This window comes from Nilaparvata lugens, chromosome 3 (assembly GCF_014356525.2).
Source record: "Nilaparvata lugens isolate BPH chromosome 3, ASM1435652v1, whole genome shotgun sequence".
Classification (NCBI taxonomy): domain Eukaryota; kingdom Metazoa; phylum Arthropoda; class Insecta; order Hemiptera; family Delphacidae; genus Nilaparvata; species Nilaparvata lugens.
In genome coordinates, this window is record NC_052506.1 from 31,423,698 (window position 1) to 31,440,541 (window position 16,844).

Sequence of the window (16,844 nt, forward strand, 5' to 3'; positions counted from 1 at the left end):
CTCTAACCTTTCTCCAAATAAGGCTGTCTCCGGAACAAATTGAACAATAAATATATCTTTCCAGCTACGCTTCAATGAAAAAACGTGTCATCTGGTTTCTCTTTGCTATTTTGCTTTGAGCACTCAGATATACCCAAATCTCAATTATAAGATCAGTATTAACCAGAAATAGTAGCATGTAGTAAATGAAGCATTCCTACTAAAAACAAATATTAATATTTCTTAGAGTTGAGCTTACCTATTTTTTGACAAATCTGGTTTATGTTATAATTTGATTGGAAAATTCCTTTCCATGGATATCCACTCATATATAATTAATCTGTTGCTTCCTATATCTTATGAGTTATAGCTAATATGCATTCCCAAATTTCAATAATACAAATATTCATTGGCATAGTATAATTTTTGTGATGATTCTTAATTGAGTGTTTTGACATGACACATTGCATTGGATGATTCAAGAAAATTTCAGCTTTTGAGATCTACAAAGAGTTGAATAATAACTGTGCTGAATAATTGAAACATACCACATCTACATAGACTAGACTTGTAATCATTGAATACAGAGCACAACAGTATAAACGATCATCAACAATGTGCATTGGTAGGATATAAATAATATTTCCCATGAAACTAATAAATAATACAGTATATGAATAAAAATCACTCAGGGTGGAAGAATGATTTGAAAAAACTCAAATAATAGGAATATCTTTTATTTGTACAAAACATAGAATTTCAACATCTCAATTACTCTACTACTGGTATAAGCTCTACTAGCATTGTTTATGATATTATGGCATGAACAAAACTATTCTACTACATTCCTCCTGATTACTCCACAAGATAAACTAGGAAATCACATTCATTTTCATTAAATTGGAAGATCCTTTAAAAGTCATATTCAGGCATACAAGCAAAATAAATAATAGATTACATTATAGAAAGCAAAAACGAATAGATAAATGATTATTTTCTTGATGGCTGTGGAATAGGCGAAAATGACTTTATGATTCAAGTGTCTTACTGCAATTTGCTGTATAAAATAGTATGCAACCTCAAGTTGTATGGTGGAAGGCTGTAAATATAATGTTTTTAATAAAATTCCAGCTAGTGAATAAGCCGAAAAGCTACAAGAAGTATTAAGTACCCTGTACTGAATGAATAATTTCCCACTTTTATATCAAATTTCAATAATGAAAGTTATCACTCTCAGATGTTGCGAAACTGATTTGTATGTTTGAAGGGAATAACGCAACAAGTCGACTGATAAAGGTTGGGAAGTAGGCTACAGCATATACCAATGTACCTAAAATACATCTATTCTAGGTACCTTGGTGTCTACCAGAAACAGTCAAGTACTGGAAAAATTCACTTTCAATACTTCCAAGTGAAAAGCAAAACGAATCACGTAACATTTTACATATTTTTTCTATTGGTAGAAGTTTTTTGATTGGAGAAAAGTTCAAAATGTAGATTCATAGAACATTATTGTTCCATATCAAAATGTATTTATCAGTACGATTACGAGTCTGAGTACTCAGTATTATTATCATTATTGCTGAGTACTCTGTGACAATTGATTATTTGATTGTTGATTAACGTCTTTATTATTAGTGATTGACTCTGCATACTTACAACATAACATTCAAATATTCACCATTGAAAATTGAGTTGTAATTTTAACGTTTGTGATGAATCTTTAAGAATATAGAAATTGTCCTCAAGGAATTTATGAATAACATGAACAGAAATTTACAGCGGAGCCTATAAAACTCTCACTATTTCCAGATTAAATAAAATGAACAATCATCAAGAATAAAAATTGACAGGATATGAATATGATTTGATTAGAATGAGCTATGGTATAATTCAGATAATTTTATTTTCAGCGATCTAATAATTTAAAATTTCTTGATCTTAAAACTAGTGTCAGGACTATAAAACTAAAAAGTTAAAATTCAATTTGGTACTCGTATTTGGAAAAAGATAAAATGAGTAAACTATGAATTTATTCACGAATGAGAAAGTGGAAGACTTAGTTGAATAATTTTTCTGAAACTAATTATCTTCAAATACATCTAATCACTTCATTCGAATTACAAAAACACACATATTCCAGGTACTACTTACAATAATAAAATTTACAAAAATATGTTGGTTCATAATACTGATTATTATTTACAATACATTATAGTCTATGTCTGAAATTAGTTCACTCTTAAAAATTCCAACATCAACATAATCGCACATAAATTAGTAATATTCTCATCTCAATTTCAGTCTATGTACAAACATTCACTCAGTTCTCTGTAATGGAGTACAACAAGAATAAATACATTTTCTAACAGTCTGAATGGAAATAAAAGCTGAAATCCTTCTTCTAATATAATTCACAAGAAAATTTCAAGTCACTTCAATACTTGAAAATCACAACTCATAGAGATAGGCCTATATATAATCCCGGATGTATGATTACATTCGGATAGGTGATCCTTTCTGCTGAATAATACATCAATTTTAATTATTATTGTAATGATCCAAGCATCTGTGAATGATAATAACTTAAACCATAAAGCATAAGAGCATAGATTTTTTCACCCTCATTCAACACTGACTATTAGACCATGAAACGTGTACTAAGAACGTAACCGATATATATTTTGTTTAGTAAATTCGACAACAATTAAATCACCCTAACCAGTATATCAATTTATGCAAGATATCTAAAGACCATGAATGTATTAAGAGTATAGTCAATTCTTACATCACAAGTCACTATTTTAAATAGCAGGATCATATCAAAATTAACATAATTACATTTGTGAATTAGGAAAATTTGTTCGACCAAATTAGAGATTTTTTCTGGTTGGCGATGTGAATTTTTTGAAGATTAAGAGGATTTCAGCTTGCGTTTGCGTAGAAGTAAAAATCAGTTCGTCTCTTACAAAACTAGAAAATAAATAATAGTGGTTAATCCTAGTCTAAAATTTACAAATAAATATACGCTGTGGGTATGGGTAACGAGGTTGGCGGTTTTCGCAAATGCGCATAGTTCACAGTTCACAGACACGTGTGGACGGTTTTTTTGCTGCGACAGGTTTTGCAGATGACTTCACAACACCAATGGAAGGTACAGTGACATCGCTCGGTGACGAGCACCTCCTGAGTCCGGTAGCCACGCCCACAACACATGAGGTCGCAGCCGTCGACGCCGATCGACGTGTCGTTGCACTGGCGACCGTGCGTGCCCTGGATGCCAAGGCGCGGGTTGCGCTCGCAGAAGCCGGGTGACGACTCCAGGTAGACGAGGTCCTTGGGTCCGGGCGGCTTGTGCTCTGGGTTGTAGGGCTTCAGCTGGAAGTTGTATCTGTTCTTCCTTCCGGCGTTGACCCGTGAGCTGCCCGCGTTGCCGACCATCACCCGTGACGCGCCGTCGAACCGGTCCTTGAGGCTGTCGCCCACCGCACGCAGGTTCGGCAGTCGCATCCAACACGTCTTCACCGTGCAAGAGCCTGACATGCCGTGGCACTTGCACTCCTGGCGCATGCCTGCTACCACATGCTGCAACACAAAATGAACAAACTCATTGCAGCAGCCACTGTCAATACCACATCATTCAGCAGTCAGCTTCAAATATATTTTCTACATTTTCCGACAATTAGTTTGATATTTTTTTCCTATAACGGTTAATAGTCCGTATAAATATTTGGTTGAACTTATGGCTTAAAGTGAATCCATTGAGAAGGAAAGGATCCTTAGTTGAGATTCCTGACTGTTACCGGAGGATGATTTGAAAAGATTAATGTATGAAAAATTTGGTGGTTAATGATAGGAATTGATGTGTGCTAAAGATCGATTCCGGAGTCCCTTCTATAAAGGAAGAAAGAAGGTAGATTCCTGTGCATAGTCTTAGGCCTATGCACAGGAATCTACCTTCTTTCTTTCAGACAAGTTGTAACAAGTGGCTTTAGCAGCGGGAGAAAGCCGTGGGAGAGCAATGACATTTCACTGGCCGAGTCAGTTGGAAAAGGCGCATTATTCCATTCCTTTGGTTGAGGGAAGTAGAGGTAAAAGCTCGCCACTGACTGCTCCTGACTGCCTTGGGTCGCCGTGAACAGTGTAACTAAATCGATTCCACGCTCTTTAAGCTGTCAGTAAGTAGCACATTATTGTACGTATCTCACTTTCATCTTCGTTCAAGGGAATTTGTGGCATTCTCTACTCTATTCTGTTACACCTGAAGCACTTCTAAAGCAGCACTCTAGCCTCAATTCTCTCATTCTTCATTTTTACATGTTATCAATACCATGATGGTGAGGGGGAAAATTACCTTCACAGCAATAAATATCACCTTCACAAATATAAATATCCGTCCCTTTGACTGACGGGCGGAGTTGTATTTTGAGCGCTATAAAGTAACGATGTAAGCTAAGGTAAGGTAAGTAAGGTAACACTTAAAAAGTACAAAGGAGTACTTATACCAATAAAAACAAACTTGAATTTTTTGATCAAAAATCATGAACTTTGAAATTTTCAACTCAATATGAGAAATGTTCCATATCAATCTCATGAGTTACACTGTAAGAGAACAAAATTTGTTTCTCTTCGTTATTTCAAATTTCCAATAATGTAATAAACAATCTTAATGGTCTAGGAAGTAGTTGACTTGAGGCTTCAAAAGTGTTACAAGATCATAACACACTATATAACACCAAATCCTCGAATTTAACACCAAATCCGAAAATGCATATTCGTTTAGTGAGAAGATACGAGCTCATCAACTGATCGAACATCTTGTTTCTTTTCTAGGTTTAATGCTAAATGTTTGAGTTAAATCCTTTGAAGTGCTACATTGTCAAGGATTTTTACCATATTCCAGTTATACATCCACGTGTAGGTTTCATATAGCCTCCAATCTATTTAATGAATGATTATAATAGCCAAACAATTCAACAATTTTTTATTGAATTCTATAAGCCTATACGGTTTATTCGATAAAGCCTATTTCAATAGAAGGCATGAATTACCCGATTACAACTCCGTGGATAGGAAAAATAGAATAGTTTTCAAGTCCAGCAGGTGAGCAGCAGTTTTCATAGCAAGACGAATGTATTGCCCTAGGCTACACTCCATTCTTTCGTTATTTTTCGCTGGACAGGTATGAGCAACGCAGAAATATTATGAGAAAGTTGTGATGTTGATGATTCATATCATCTATTGAGTGAGAATACATTGAGCAGACCTCCTAACTGTGGATGTTTTTGGCCTGGTATGCATGCATATCTGTGCGTGGCATGTGATGGATAGCAGTCCGCTTGGGGCTAGGCGATGAGAGAAATATCGTTCTGTAGCCTCAGTGTTTTATACTTATTTAGTTTTGACGTAATGAAAGCTATTAGGACGAGCGTGGGCAGCCACTCACTGATGGATCGCTCCACATATCTCAGGTCGCTAGACCCAGCCCTGGCGCTCCCCCTCACCCCCTCACCAACATCAACAATCGTTGCGATCACCTTCTCACCACAAATTACCCCTGTCACAGCTAATCTTGCGCAGGCCTCCAGCCAACTTACCCAAATCGTCACAGACAACGGAACTATCAGTTGGGTTATGTTGTCATCACAAAATAACATCTACAGAGCTTTCTGCTTTCATCGATTACTTAGATTAGAAAAGTACACTATACACTTCATTAAGTTACTCCATAATAGTGTTTCCTGTAGCATTCGTGATGGAATGTTACTCTTCATAAAAATTATCTCCCACATCAGAGTCATAACCATCAGAAATGTATGTAATGTATTAAATGTTGATAAAGTGAGTCTACCAATGTTTTGTGATTATCGTCAGTTTTTATTTCTGCTGTCAAAAGATTTATCTTTTGAAAACCTTCTTCTTCTGTTGAATCTTGTTCAACAACTAAGTCCTTAACTACTTTTACAGATCACTCAATACTCTAGTTTTTTATATGATAATTTTTCTATATCATTCTGATCTACGATGAGAATGGGTGGTGATTAGAAAGAACTCTAGTATAATGTGAGTTCAATTGAATGCAAATCTTTAAGGTTGTGAATAGGTCGAAATGTTGATATAATTATAGATTTCAGCTCGCTATTGACCAACTGAATCCATGATTTTATCGCAGTGATGTCTAGTGGCATCGATCTCAACCGCGACTTACTCGTTCTGGTCGTACCTACAATTTGATTACATGAACAGTTGGCTGAGTATCAGAATAAAAACGTGTCCAACACCACAGACAATGATAGATTCCGTTGAAAAAATCTTGGAGGGAGTATGCTGTTCCCTTCAAGAATAAACTCAAACACTGGCTACTGTTTTGCAGCCGTTTGTATTATATGGGGTTTCTTATTGTTATGTCACTCATTGTTCTATCACCCGTGTGAGACCGAATAGAAGCTGTCCTTTTTTTCTTTGGATGCTCTCTGTCTTTTACCAGTTTTATTTTCCTTTCAACATAGCTTTTTCCAATGAGAAAAAAAGAGAAGATTCTTAATGCAAGCAACGTTCAGATACTTGCCAGATCAGACAATCTTCTGATCGGATCTGTCAGATAATAACCCCGTAAATCCGCTAATCTTGAAATAGTGCCATTTTTTACTTATTTGTCATCCACGTTGCTTATAATTTATTGTTTGATCAGTGAATGTCATGAGAGCCGGTTCTTATAATCAAAATGTTGACTGTTAGGTCCGATTTATTGGATTTCCTCTTCATTTCTTGAGTTTCTGGAACGTTTTTCTCAACAACGACAATCATGCAGAATGCAATATTAATATTAATGCAATCTATATTATAATACTCTCTTTAACACAACTGTAACAAAATCTTTTTGAAAACTTTAGAATGTACCATCCCAGAATCTGATGAGAGTGAATACTCGTCCTGTTAGCATCTTCTCACGAATGAGAAAGAGGATCATCCAAGGGTGAGCCAGGAAGATTCAGTTGGAACGATGAGAAAAGCGAAATGCTCTCATTCATAGCTAAAATGAATTCGAGAGAATAGAGGACTCTGGACACAAAAAAGACCACACCGTTGTCAGTGAGCAGGGTTTTCTACTCGAGTCAAATTAGTTACAGACTAGTGATATTGGATGTAGTTCCCCTGTAGTGCGCACCAAAGGTGTGAATAATACGCTGTTATACCCTTCATTTTGCCTATTACGCTGCGCCTTCCCTTATAAACCATCATTCGAGCGAGCTGCTTCAAGTTGAAAAAATAAATCGAACCCACAGCTCGTAAACAACCGTGACACACTCTTTGTCAGCCACTCAACAAGTGGAAGAAAGAATAAAGTGGTTGACACTCACCTCCAAGGGGCTCTAACAAACAACTTCATTATCAGGAAGTGCCACTCTAATAGATCAGTTCAGTCACCATATTGTCATTGATACTTTGCATCATTTTAACATTTCTCCCTAACATTTATAAAGTTTATTCAAATGCAGTCACTTCTGTTTCAAGAATATGAAACCAAACACTGGTTTATCTGATACCAGATAACTTCACTGGTAGTTCCATACTACCGAGTCAAGCAGAAAATGATTAATAATGTATAATGAGGATATCAACTCACCGCTCTCCCTGCTTCATTGTTGTGAAGGTTCATCTTCTCCCTGAGACTTCGCCCCCGTTCGCCAGTGTCGACGAACTCGCGGGAGAACTTGAATCCGAAGTCAATGTTGTCGGAACAGCCGCCCCACTCCCAGTCGCGCACCAGGTTGCCTGTTCCCCCTGGCCCTGGGCTGGGACTGGGTGGAGCCGCCGCCTGATGGCTGTAGTCGCACGTGCACGACTCTATGCTGCCTTCGCTGCACGAACGTGCCACCGCGTGCGTCACTGCTGCACTCGTTATTGCGTAGATGAACGCTGTCTCTCTGCACCCTGCAATATCATAGTCTCGGTTATAAAAAATGCGAAATATCATGAAATATGTAAGAAAATATTCGAAATTTGAATATTTTTTTCGCTACTTAATACATGCTCCAATGGCTATAATTTTCCAAGTGATTTTAAGGATGGAACCCATTTCATTTTTTGTCATATTACTTGCTTGAAGCTTCTGAGAATAATTTATTATCTATCACCGTACATTTTCGACAAGATAAGCTAATTGCTTATTATTCAGCTGTTAAGCAAAACTCATCAATAGGCGATGATTGACCACATTTCCAAGTGAGATTTTCGTTTTGAAAAGACTGCAATCCATTTCAAAATAGTTCATGTGAATTTTTAAATGCTAATGATGGACAAATTAGCGAGATTCTGGTTGCTTTATAGGAATTTCTATATTTGTATCTCGATTGGGTGAGTTTGTATGAGCTTTCAAACATAATTGGAAGTCCAACACAGAAGCGAAAGGTAAGATGTTTTGAAGAGGTTTTATGTTTTGTAAATATGACTTGTATGAGAAAACGCTGCGTTATGAATTCAAGGAATCAAACCCTAATCACGGTGAGTACTGAGTAGCTTCCAGTACTTGCGAATAGCTTGAACCAGAAGAATTTCCAACAAAGATGATTGGAAAGCGTCGAAGCTGCTACTTTGTGTGGGCATGTGGACATTATTTAATGCGGTCAGCAATAGAAATTGACAAGGAGCCACTTATGACTTTTCACATTACGCTGGACTGGACTGACTCGGGTCACTGCGCTGCCTCGAAAGCTAATTCACGATATTAATCAAAATTGTGCAGTCATGGCTGAAATGTGCGCACTTGTCAAGCTGTGCTGTGCTGAGCAGAGCAGAGCACAGGGGTCGATTGACAGAGTGGATGTAATGAGTGGTGATGAGTGGATGTGGGCAGTGGGCATTACGGAGCAGCGGCGGCCGACAGCTGACAGCTGAGCTGATCAAAAGGACTCGGTGGTTGGGGGCGGTGAGGGTGAGCTCGCGGTGCGGAAGAGGGCCGGCCGGCACCGCCGACCCAGCCAAACCAGTCATTAAGCGCTGCGCTGCCATTCTGCTCTTTCAATTAGCGGTAAGCATGATCCTTCTAGATTCAGTTCCGGCCCACCTTCTTCGTTTGTCGATTGAGCATTGAGTCCCTTTGCTCACTCGCTTCCTCTCGGTTATTCTCTTTGTGTCGTGAGATTATGACGACCAGACACGGCACTCATCAACTTCCACCAGTCCAATGCTTTCCAAAAAGGATTTCCTTTCCTATTCATCGTCATCATAATCACGATGAGGCCTTTCGTAGCAGCATGGGTGCTACGCATAGCTTGAAATTACAAACAGATAAGTGGTAAGCTATCCATCAGAATGTGTGTGTGAGGATGTTAATCTTCCACAGCAGATGCAGAATATTTCAATCATGAGTTCAGGTAATAGTCATTGAGGGAGGAATACTTTTCATTACTAATGGTTTTGATTATATTTATAACAACCATCAAGCAAAGTATTACACTCGCGTGCTTTTTTTAAACAACAGGTTTGAACAAAATCAAAACTTTTTATTACCAATTAAATTGTAAAAGAGCTCCACACCTTTCATTACAGGTGAGTAATCAATCACTCTCTCTTCAACGATATGGCATATATTTTGTTTCTTCGTATTTCTCAATCATCTCTTCATGTTAATGCAATACCATTTCGTCAGCCACCTGAAAAGTGATATGATCGAGATGAGGTCTTCATCAGGTAAAAAGATGTGCATGTCTGTTGATGTTGTTGTTAGTGATATGTGGATGAATAGAGCACGAATAACGAATAATAAGAGATGAGAAACCGGTCAGTGACGACGGGGGGCCGCTTTAATGGGCCAATCGATATGTACCCTCATATGAGCAGCCTTCGAGGCATTCATAAACGTCCCTTCCACCTAAACAACGTGTTCATATCATCGTCTAAATATTGTTTTAATGTGCCATCGCCTGGAAATTATGACCAGGTAATGGATCATAAATTTAACTAATGCTGTCTTCATTGCCTTTTAGTACTCTAATCGTAGAATCGTCAATGAACAAACCATCAATTCTATATTGAATAAATTTTGCCTGACATAATAGAGTCAACCATCATCGACATTATGAATTAAATACTTCAGAATTGATTCTATCAGGAAGTTCGTTGTTATAAACTGAACTCGATTGGATGGAATAATTGGATTTACATGACTATTTAAGCAACTGATAATATCTTATAAGAGACTCATTCTTTCTAATACTAATGATATTTTTCATATATATGTGTAGGTATATATATATATATATATATATATATATATATATATATATATATATATAATATATATATATATATATATATTTAGTTTCTTTTTTTCATAGAACTAACAGTTTAATTCAACGCTTGTTTTGTCCGGTGCTCCTGTATGCGGACGTGACCTCTCTCTTAAGGTCATTTGCATACAGTAATGACTTATTTCTGCATGTTGTATATGTATTATAATCTTTGTAACTTGTGAATCTCTATCTTGAGTTGCTGTCCACTGTTATTTTATTGTATCTCTAGTAGAGTAGTCTTTTTGATGTATTTTTCGTTCGCAGTGTAGCTCTAGTAGAGTAAGCCATTAGCCTTCTTTGTTTTGTTTTTTTTTCTCATTGTATTTCTATAGTGGAGCAGAATGATAATACTAAGTGCTTAGTTTTCTATTACTCTTAATTTTCACATGTTTTGTATTTTTTTCACGCAGAAATAAAGTCAAATTTATTATTATTATTATATCAATACTATTTTCCATCATTAACTGTTTATTAAGGCTCATACTTGTCATGTTATAGTTGAAAGAATACCATATACTGAGATATTATGATAATGATAAGCTGATGTTCACCATCCCTAAAACCTTTCAGGATCTAGTTCCTCATTTCATTTTTCCTCTTAGAGAAGTCTGAACTGATATATTCTGAGTAGTTACTCAAACAATAACATTTTGAAAAATATCCCAGAGAAGCTAGAGAAATTTAAAAATTTTTGAGAACCATTGAAGCAAAGACTGAGAAGCGAAAAATTGAAATGGAAAACTTCAATAACACCGAAAGATGAAAATCTCAACATGCTTTGAAAATACTCTTTTTAGAGGTTACTTGGAGAGATCTATCTAATTTAATGTAATTGCCATTCAGAACATTATGAGAACAAGAAATAAAGTAGAATGGATTTCATGATAGTATTATAAATAATATGAAATGAAAAATACATAATACTGAAATTATATTATTTTTTCAAGAATTACTTGGCAAAGTCGACTTTGATGGAGTAGAACAGTTGCAGAAATCAAGCACGAAGCACGTGCACCTGGCATTTTAAAAGCCAGTAGATATTTAAAATGTGGAGAAAGAAGGTAGAAATATTTTTAATTAGTCCCTGCTGACTCCACTTCTCAATTAAAAGGATAAAATTTTAGTAAATACTATGCTAGAAGAAACTGTATCAACATCAACAGGGTCAGTCATACAAGGTATCAACCAAAACCTCAGGGTTTTTTCCATTAGAAGGGAAATTTAAGCGAAACTAGTGTATTTCAAATATCTCTGTTCAGAATTGAAAAAACGTAATGATGAATAAAAGGTAAAAAGCTCATATCATTCTATGACGATATGATGATATCATTCTATGATGATATGATGATGAATGTAATGATTGAAGAATAACAAAATTAGATAGGAAGGTTAAAAACCAGGAAAAAATTAATATTCATGTAAACCAACAAATTGAAAACTAAAAACAGCTAAAATTTGAGCTTATAATAAAAAATTGAACAGCTAAAATCTGAAATCTATCTCAATGAAGTGGAATGATATATGAAGTACGGGAATTATCACGGGAGTAATTATTATGAAGATATATTTGGGCTGTGCATAACTTATTTGGGAAGGAAGCTGGTTTAGTTTCGAATTTCAAGTAATAATGCTTAATATTTGAAAGAATGAAGATAGCACGAGCTGCAAACACGGCACATTACAAGCGAGAAGGGGGATCTGATTTTCAATTAGGAGCCGGCCGGTCGAGGGGCTATCAGCAGGGGGCCAGAAGCCGTCTTCGCGACCAGCGACCACTATACCTGGTGGTCCCCCATATATTACCACACACACACACACACAAGCACACACACACACACACACACAACACACACACACACACACACACACACATACAACACTTGCATTTAAAACACGAGTGCTGATATGCCCACCTGGTGTTAATGTTCTCTGTTCCTTCTTCAACCATTCACCTCTTGAGAAATATCAAAGAGCACAGTGCAAGACTATCACCGCGCCCATAACATTCAAATCCTCTACTCACTCGCCCCTCACAAACCCTCCCCATCCCACCCGTCTGATCAGCTCTTCCAAAACATCTTTCGCATAACTCCTCAACGCTAGTCGTTCGACCTGACACCAGGATGCTTGTAAACGTCACACCGTCTTATAACATAATAAACGAAAAGATGTGTAAACACGCACTTAATGAACTGGCTCGAGAAAACTTGACACAGCCCAACTCAACTTACTACCGATACGTTCACTACACATCTATTTGGAAATTTATGGCTTTTACCGTTCAAGTTCCTTCTGAATTGAAAATATGGCAAGATTCAACCCGCGAAGAAGCACAAGATGATTTCGAAATATCACTTTTTCCTTGCGAATAAATAAAATTGCCCAAACTATGTTTGATGAGCGTGAGATATGGACCTCAACTCGTATAATCTCAATAGCTGCACGGCGAACTTCGTACTGCCAACAATACCACGTATTTTTTGCATCATTCTAGGCTTAAGTTCAATTTTATCAATGTTACGCCTCATACACTTGTGATTCACTTACATACACTTGTGAGTATAGGAGGTTAACATCATCCATTTATTGGACTTATATCTGGTTCTTGAAATAAGAATAACATTAATTAAAGCATTATTTTTTGTCAAACGGGTTGGAAACAGTTTATTGTCAGTCTTACGTTTATGAATTAGAGAATTGAATTTAGCTATTAGAAGTGATAGATATCCTTAAGGATTTAATTTTTAGACATTTTCTTTTAATCTAATTCGATTCATGTTTTTCATTTAGATATATTCCTTAGAGTTACTTATTCATAGCTATTAAACGTATGCAGTACAGAAACTCTCATCATATCAAATCATACCTTGGAAACAACTACCTACACTATTTTGAAGGATTGCTCAGTGAGTAAAACTGGTGTGAGTATGTGTTGGTGAGAGAAGAGGGTGTAACGGAGAAATCTTTCCGGTATTGCGGTGGGTTATAAAATAGAAGCGAAGGCTTTGGCAGTGGCGTTATAATAAGTTGTTGGAAGGAGATGCGCTCTATCATTATGCAATGCGAGCAGCCCTGACCACCCGGTTTACCGCCCTTCCTCACCCTCTTCCACCAATAGCTATACTAACCTCAGGCTAACATGGGTATTTCGCCTCTCTATCAACTTCTCATTCTTACCCATTTCATTTTTGTCGCCTTCTTTTTCTTCTGAACATCATCTTCACCTTTCTTCTTTTTAATCATCATTTTACTCCGTAGCATCAACGTCTTCTTTTGCTTTACCCCTATTATTATCGTAATCATCTTTTCTCCTCCCAACGCTAAATTTCCTCTGTATTTTGATCAAATCGCTTCCTATTATTACTTAATTCTATATTCAATTATTCATTCTAACGTGAACTCTGGACTCTATCAAGTATTTGAGCTATTCAATCTTCTGTTAGTATTCTGAATTAGAAATATTAATCTCCAGGCTGCTGAAATGCATAGAAAATTTGCCTCATGGATTTTTTTCTATATAATATTATTATTCAATGCTTCTGAGTGCTATCATTTTCCAATTTGATGTCCACTCAGGAGAAAAATAGGAGATAGACACCGAGACACCGTGCTCTGGCTGTGAATGATCTCAAAATTCACCAGCACTGATTTTTCCTTCTCAAATTAAAATTCAATTTATTCCCGAAATAGATTAACATAATTGGAAATGCAATGTAGCTGTAAATATATACATGAATATAGTGGTGCTTAATTATAGTTTTCTCAATATATTCTATCCACGTTCCAGCAAGAAAACTGATGAACGTTGCTCACGTTGGCAAAACAAACAAACACTAACAAACATAGTGTTGGCAAACACTAACAAACACTTTCACAGTAGATATTACGAGAAATACTTGCGGGCTCTTATATATTTATATCATATCACCGATAAATATTCATTTGTTGCACAGCCTGTTTTTGTGGGCACGTTACGACCCCACTGACGCCATGAATGGAATCGGCCTCACTGATTCAACCTCCAGACTGGACTAGGCCTATACCGACTAGACCAAGACCACATGGACTGATTCAGAAATTTCTATTCCCATCACACAGCTATTGCATCGCATGCATTATCGGTAAAGCAAACGCATTACTTAAAACCAATCACTGGAAAGTTTTTGTTAGAGTTGGATTTGAATGAGTAGAAGTTCACTCATAATCTCATGTATGATGTTAACTGCGGAGTAAATGTTCATTTAATTGTTTAATATACATCTAGTTCTACTCAACTGCGGAGTGGAGAATTGTACAATTCTACAATGTACACGTTTTCTATACTTGGCCATCTAGATTTGCTCACAGTTTACTAAATAAATCACCCTAGAAAAAATTAATAAGACAGTAATTCTAGTGGAAAGACCACTTTCCTCGTGCTTAATGCTTCACTGAACTGCATTGGATTTGAAGCAAGTCTAATTGATAATTGTTTCCACTTTAGAAAAATTAATATATTATGTAATCCTCACGACATATGAAACAAGTTAAATTGTTGCAGTAAAAAATAGAATAACGGTTGAAGTCCCTCAAAGGCTTTGAAAGTCCTGACAAAAGCTCTGACAAAAATTTACTTGTGGATTTGACTAGTTTCCAACGGCCTTGAAATCAACAAAATATATCTACGGTATTGATTCAGAGTTTTTCAGAGTACAGGAATTCGAAACAATTATTATCAGCTCAAATGCTTGATCCAGAATAATGATCTAATCATTCTGGATCAAGCATTCGCATAAACGTTTTCTTAATTGATGCCTTGGAACAGTGATAATAATTCCATTTTCGAGAGTTGATAGTTTCAAGGATTCAAACTCTTGACTTGCCATTTAGGAAGGGTTTCGAAAATGTGCTAGCCTACTATCAAAAGCTTAGGAGATGAGAACAACCTCTTTTCAACAAGGATTGTGAGGGATGAGGGCCCTCTCAACCACAAAATCTATTAATTTCCATATTGATCTAATAAGAGTAGTGATGCAGTAATGGAGAATGAGGTAGTTTGTTTTAATTCATACAAACTGTAATGTAACTGGTTCACCATGGATGAACCCCCCACTTCAACTCACTGTTCATGCATAAGAAAAAAGAGTTTTACACTTGTTATTGCTATTTTTAGGTTTCACTACTATCTCCTCCATTACAAGATCTTTATCAGATTTCAAAGTTTTTGCTTTAGACAAAGGACTCCGTTCTATACTTTGTACTCTTACTTTCTCTCTTGATATTGGTTCTTTTGCTCTCGCTTCTCCATAATAACTCATAGTTTCAGATTTGAACATATTCTTTAAACTCAGATCCACCTTTTTGCTTAGCGCAAAGCAGGCAAACTACTATCCTCACAGCACATTATATTTGTCAATTATAAGGAGGGATGAACTCATAATAGATCGTAGAACTTATTATCCTGTTTGGAGAATACCGTATCATCGAATAATCTGAATTTCCTTTTGAATTATTATTGATCATCTATGAGGCATATTCCCTATTTTCAGATCACTATCAAATCCACATGTGGCTATCTAATATCGATGTATGTGTCACATAGTACACAGTTCTGTTGAAAAGGAAGCTAATCCTTTCCATTGTATCGGTTGATGACATACATACCATCCCTCTCTTATCATGCAAATTTTGATCCTGTTTGCCAACTAGGATTACCTGGACCCTCTCTGCCCCTCTCACATCACCCCTGCGGTCGTCCGGAACAAGTCGAGGATGTTATCAGCTGCAAAAGTGACAGCCGAGTGAAACCCTCGATTGTGTTTATTGTTAGCTCAACAGATGAAGAAAAACACCGCAGGTGGACTCTCTATCACAGTCCTTCTTCATCCCGAACCACATAATATCACGCTGTCATACTGCAGCTCATTCATTCTCCTTAACCCTTTTCCTATTCTATCAATTCCTCATATTGATGTCCAACAAAAACTCAATTGACAAGAGATCATCCACTGGTCAAAGTTGGATGTTTTTGAGTTGACCAATTCACAGTTGAAGTTTAATATCGTGATTTATTGATTATTCAATTCATTCCACTGATAGAATCATTTACTCAAACTAGTTCTTCGATTTGCCTTGTTTACTCCCTCTCTTCTCGTCCTAACAATATTGATATTCCATTATTTGACCTCACGTAATCACCTGACAATTTATTACTTGAAAAATCTGACGATTTCTTTCCAACTTCACACTTGATTGAAATATATTTGAAGTTTGGAATATATTACACAGAAATATATAAGCCATCTAATTCCTGTATTTTATCAATATTCATATTTTGATTATTTAGAACTTCAGTGAGATATAAGGATTGAAAAACAAACGGAAATCAACATACTGTCAGTATGCCGAAACGCTCAGTATATACTAGTATCTGGCCGTGTTTCGACCTCAACAAATATAAACAGAACCTTCCAAAGTAGTCGATATTTGTTTGCAGTGCCTTAAAGCTCTCACAGAACATAAAAGAAACATCAAGCAGACATCTAGTTTACTAAATACACACATCACGCTCTCTTTTCCAACCATTGTTAT

At 36.4% G+C, this 16,844-nt stretch overlaps 1 protein-coding gene across 1 annotated transcript in view; it reads right to left on the minus strand.

Moving 5' to 3' along the window:
- Positions 1 to 700: 700 nt before the first annotated feature.
- The window catches only part of LOC111054151 (protein wingless), a 37,722-nt gene continuing 21,578 nt past the window's right edge, over positions 701 to 16,844 (minus strand). Inside the window, exons 3-4 of the mRNA XM_022341122.2 lie at positions 7,607 to 7,914; positions 701 to 3,564 (exon numbers count right to left, since the gene is read on the minus strand). Coding sequence (XP_022196814.1) covers positions 3,064 to 3,564; positions 7,607 to 7,914 — 809 coding nt within the window. The 3' untranslated portion in view covers positions 701 to 3,063. The remainder of the gene's footprint in view (positions 3,565 to 7,606; positions 7,915 to 16,844) is intronic.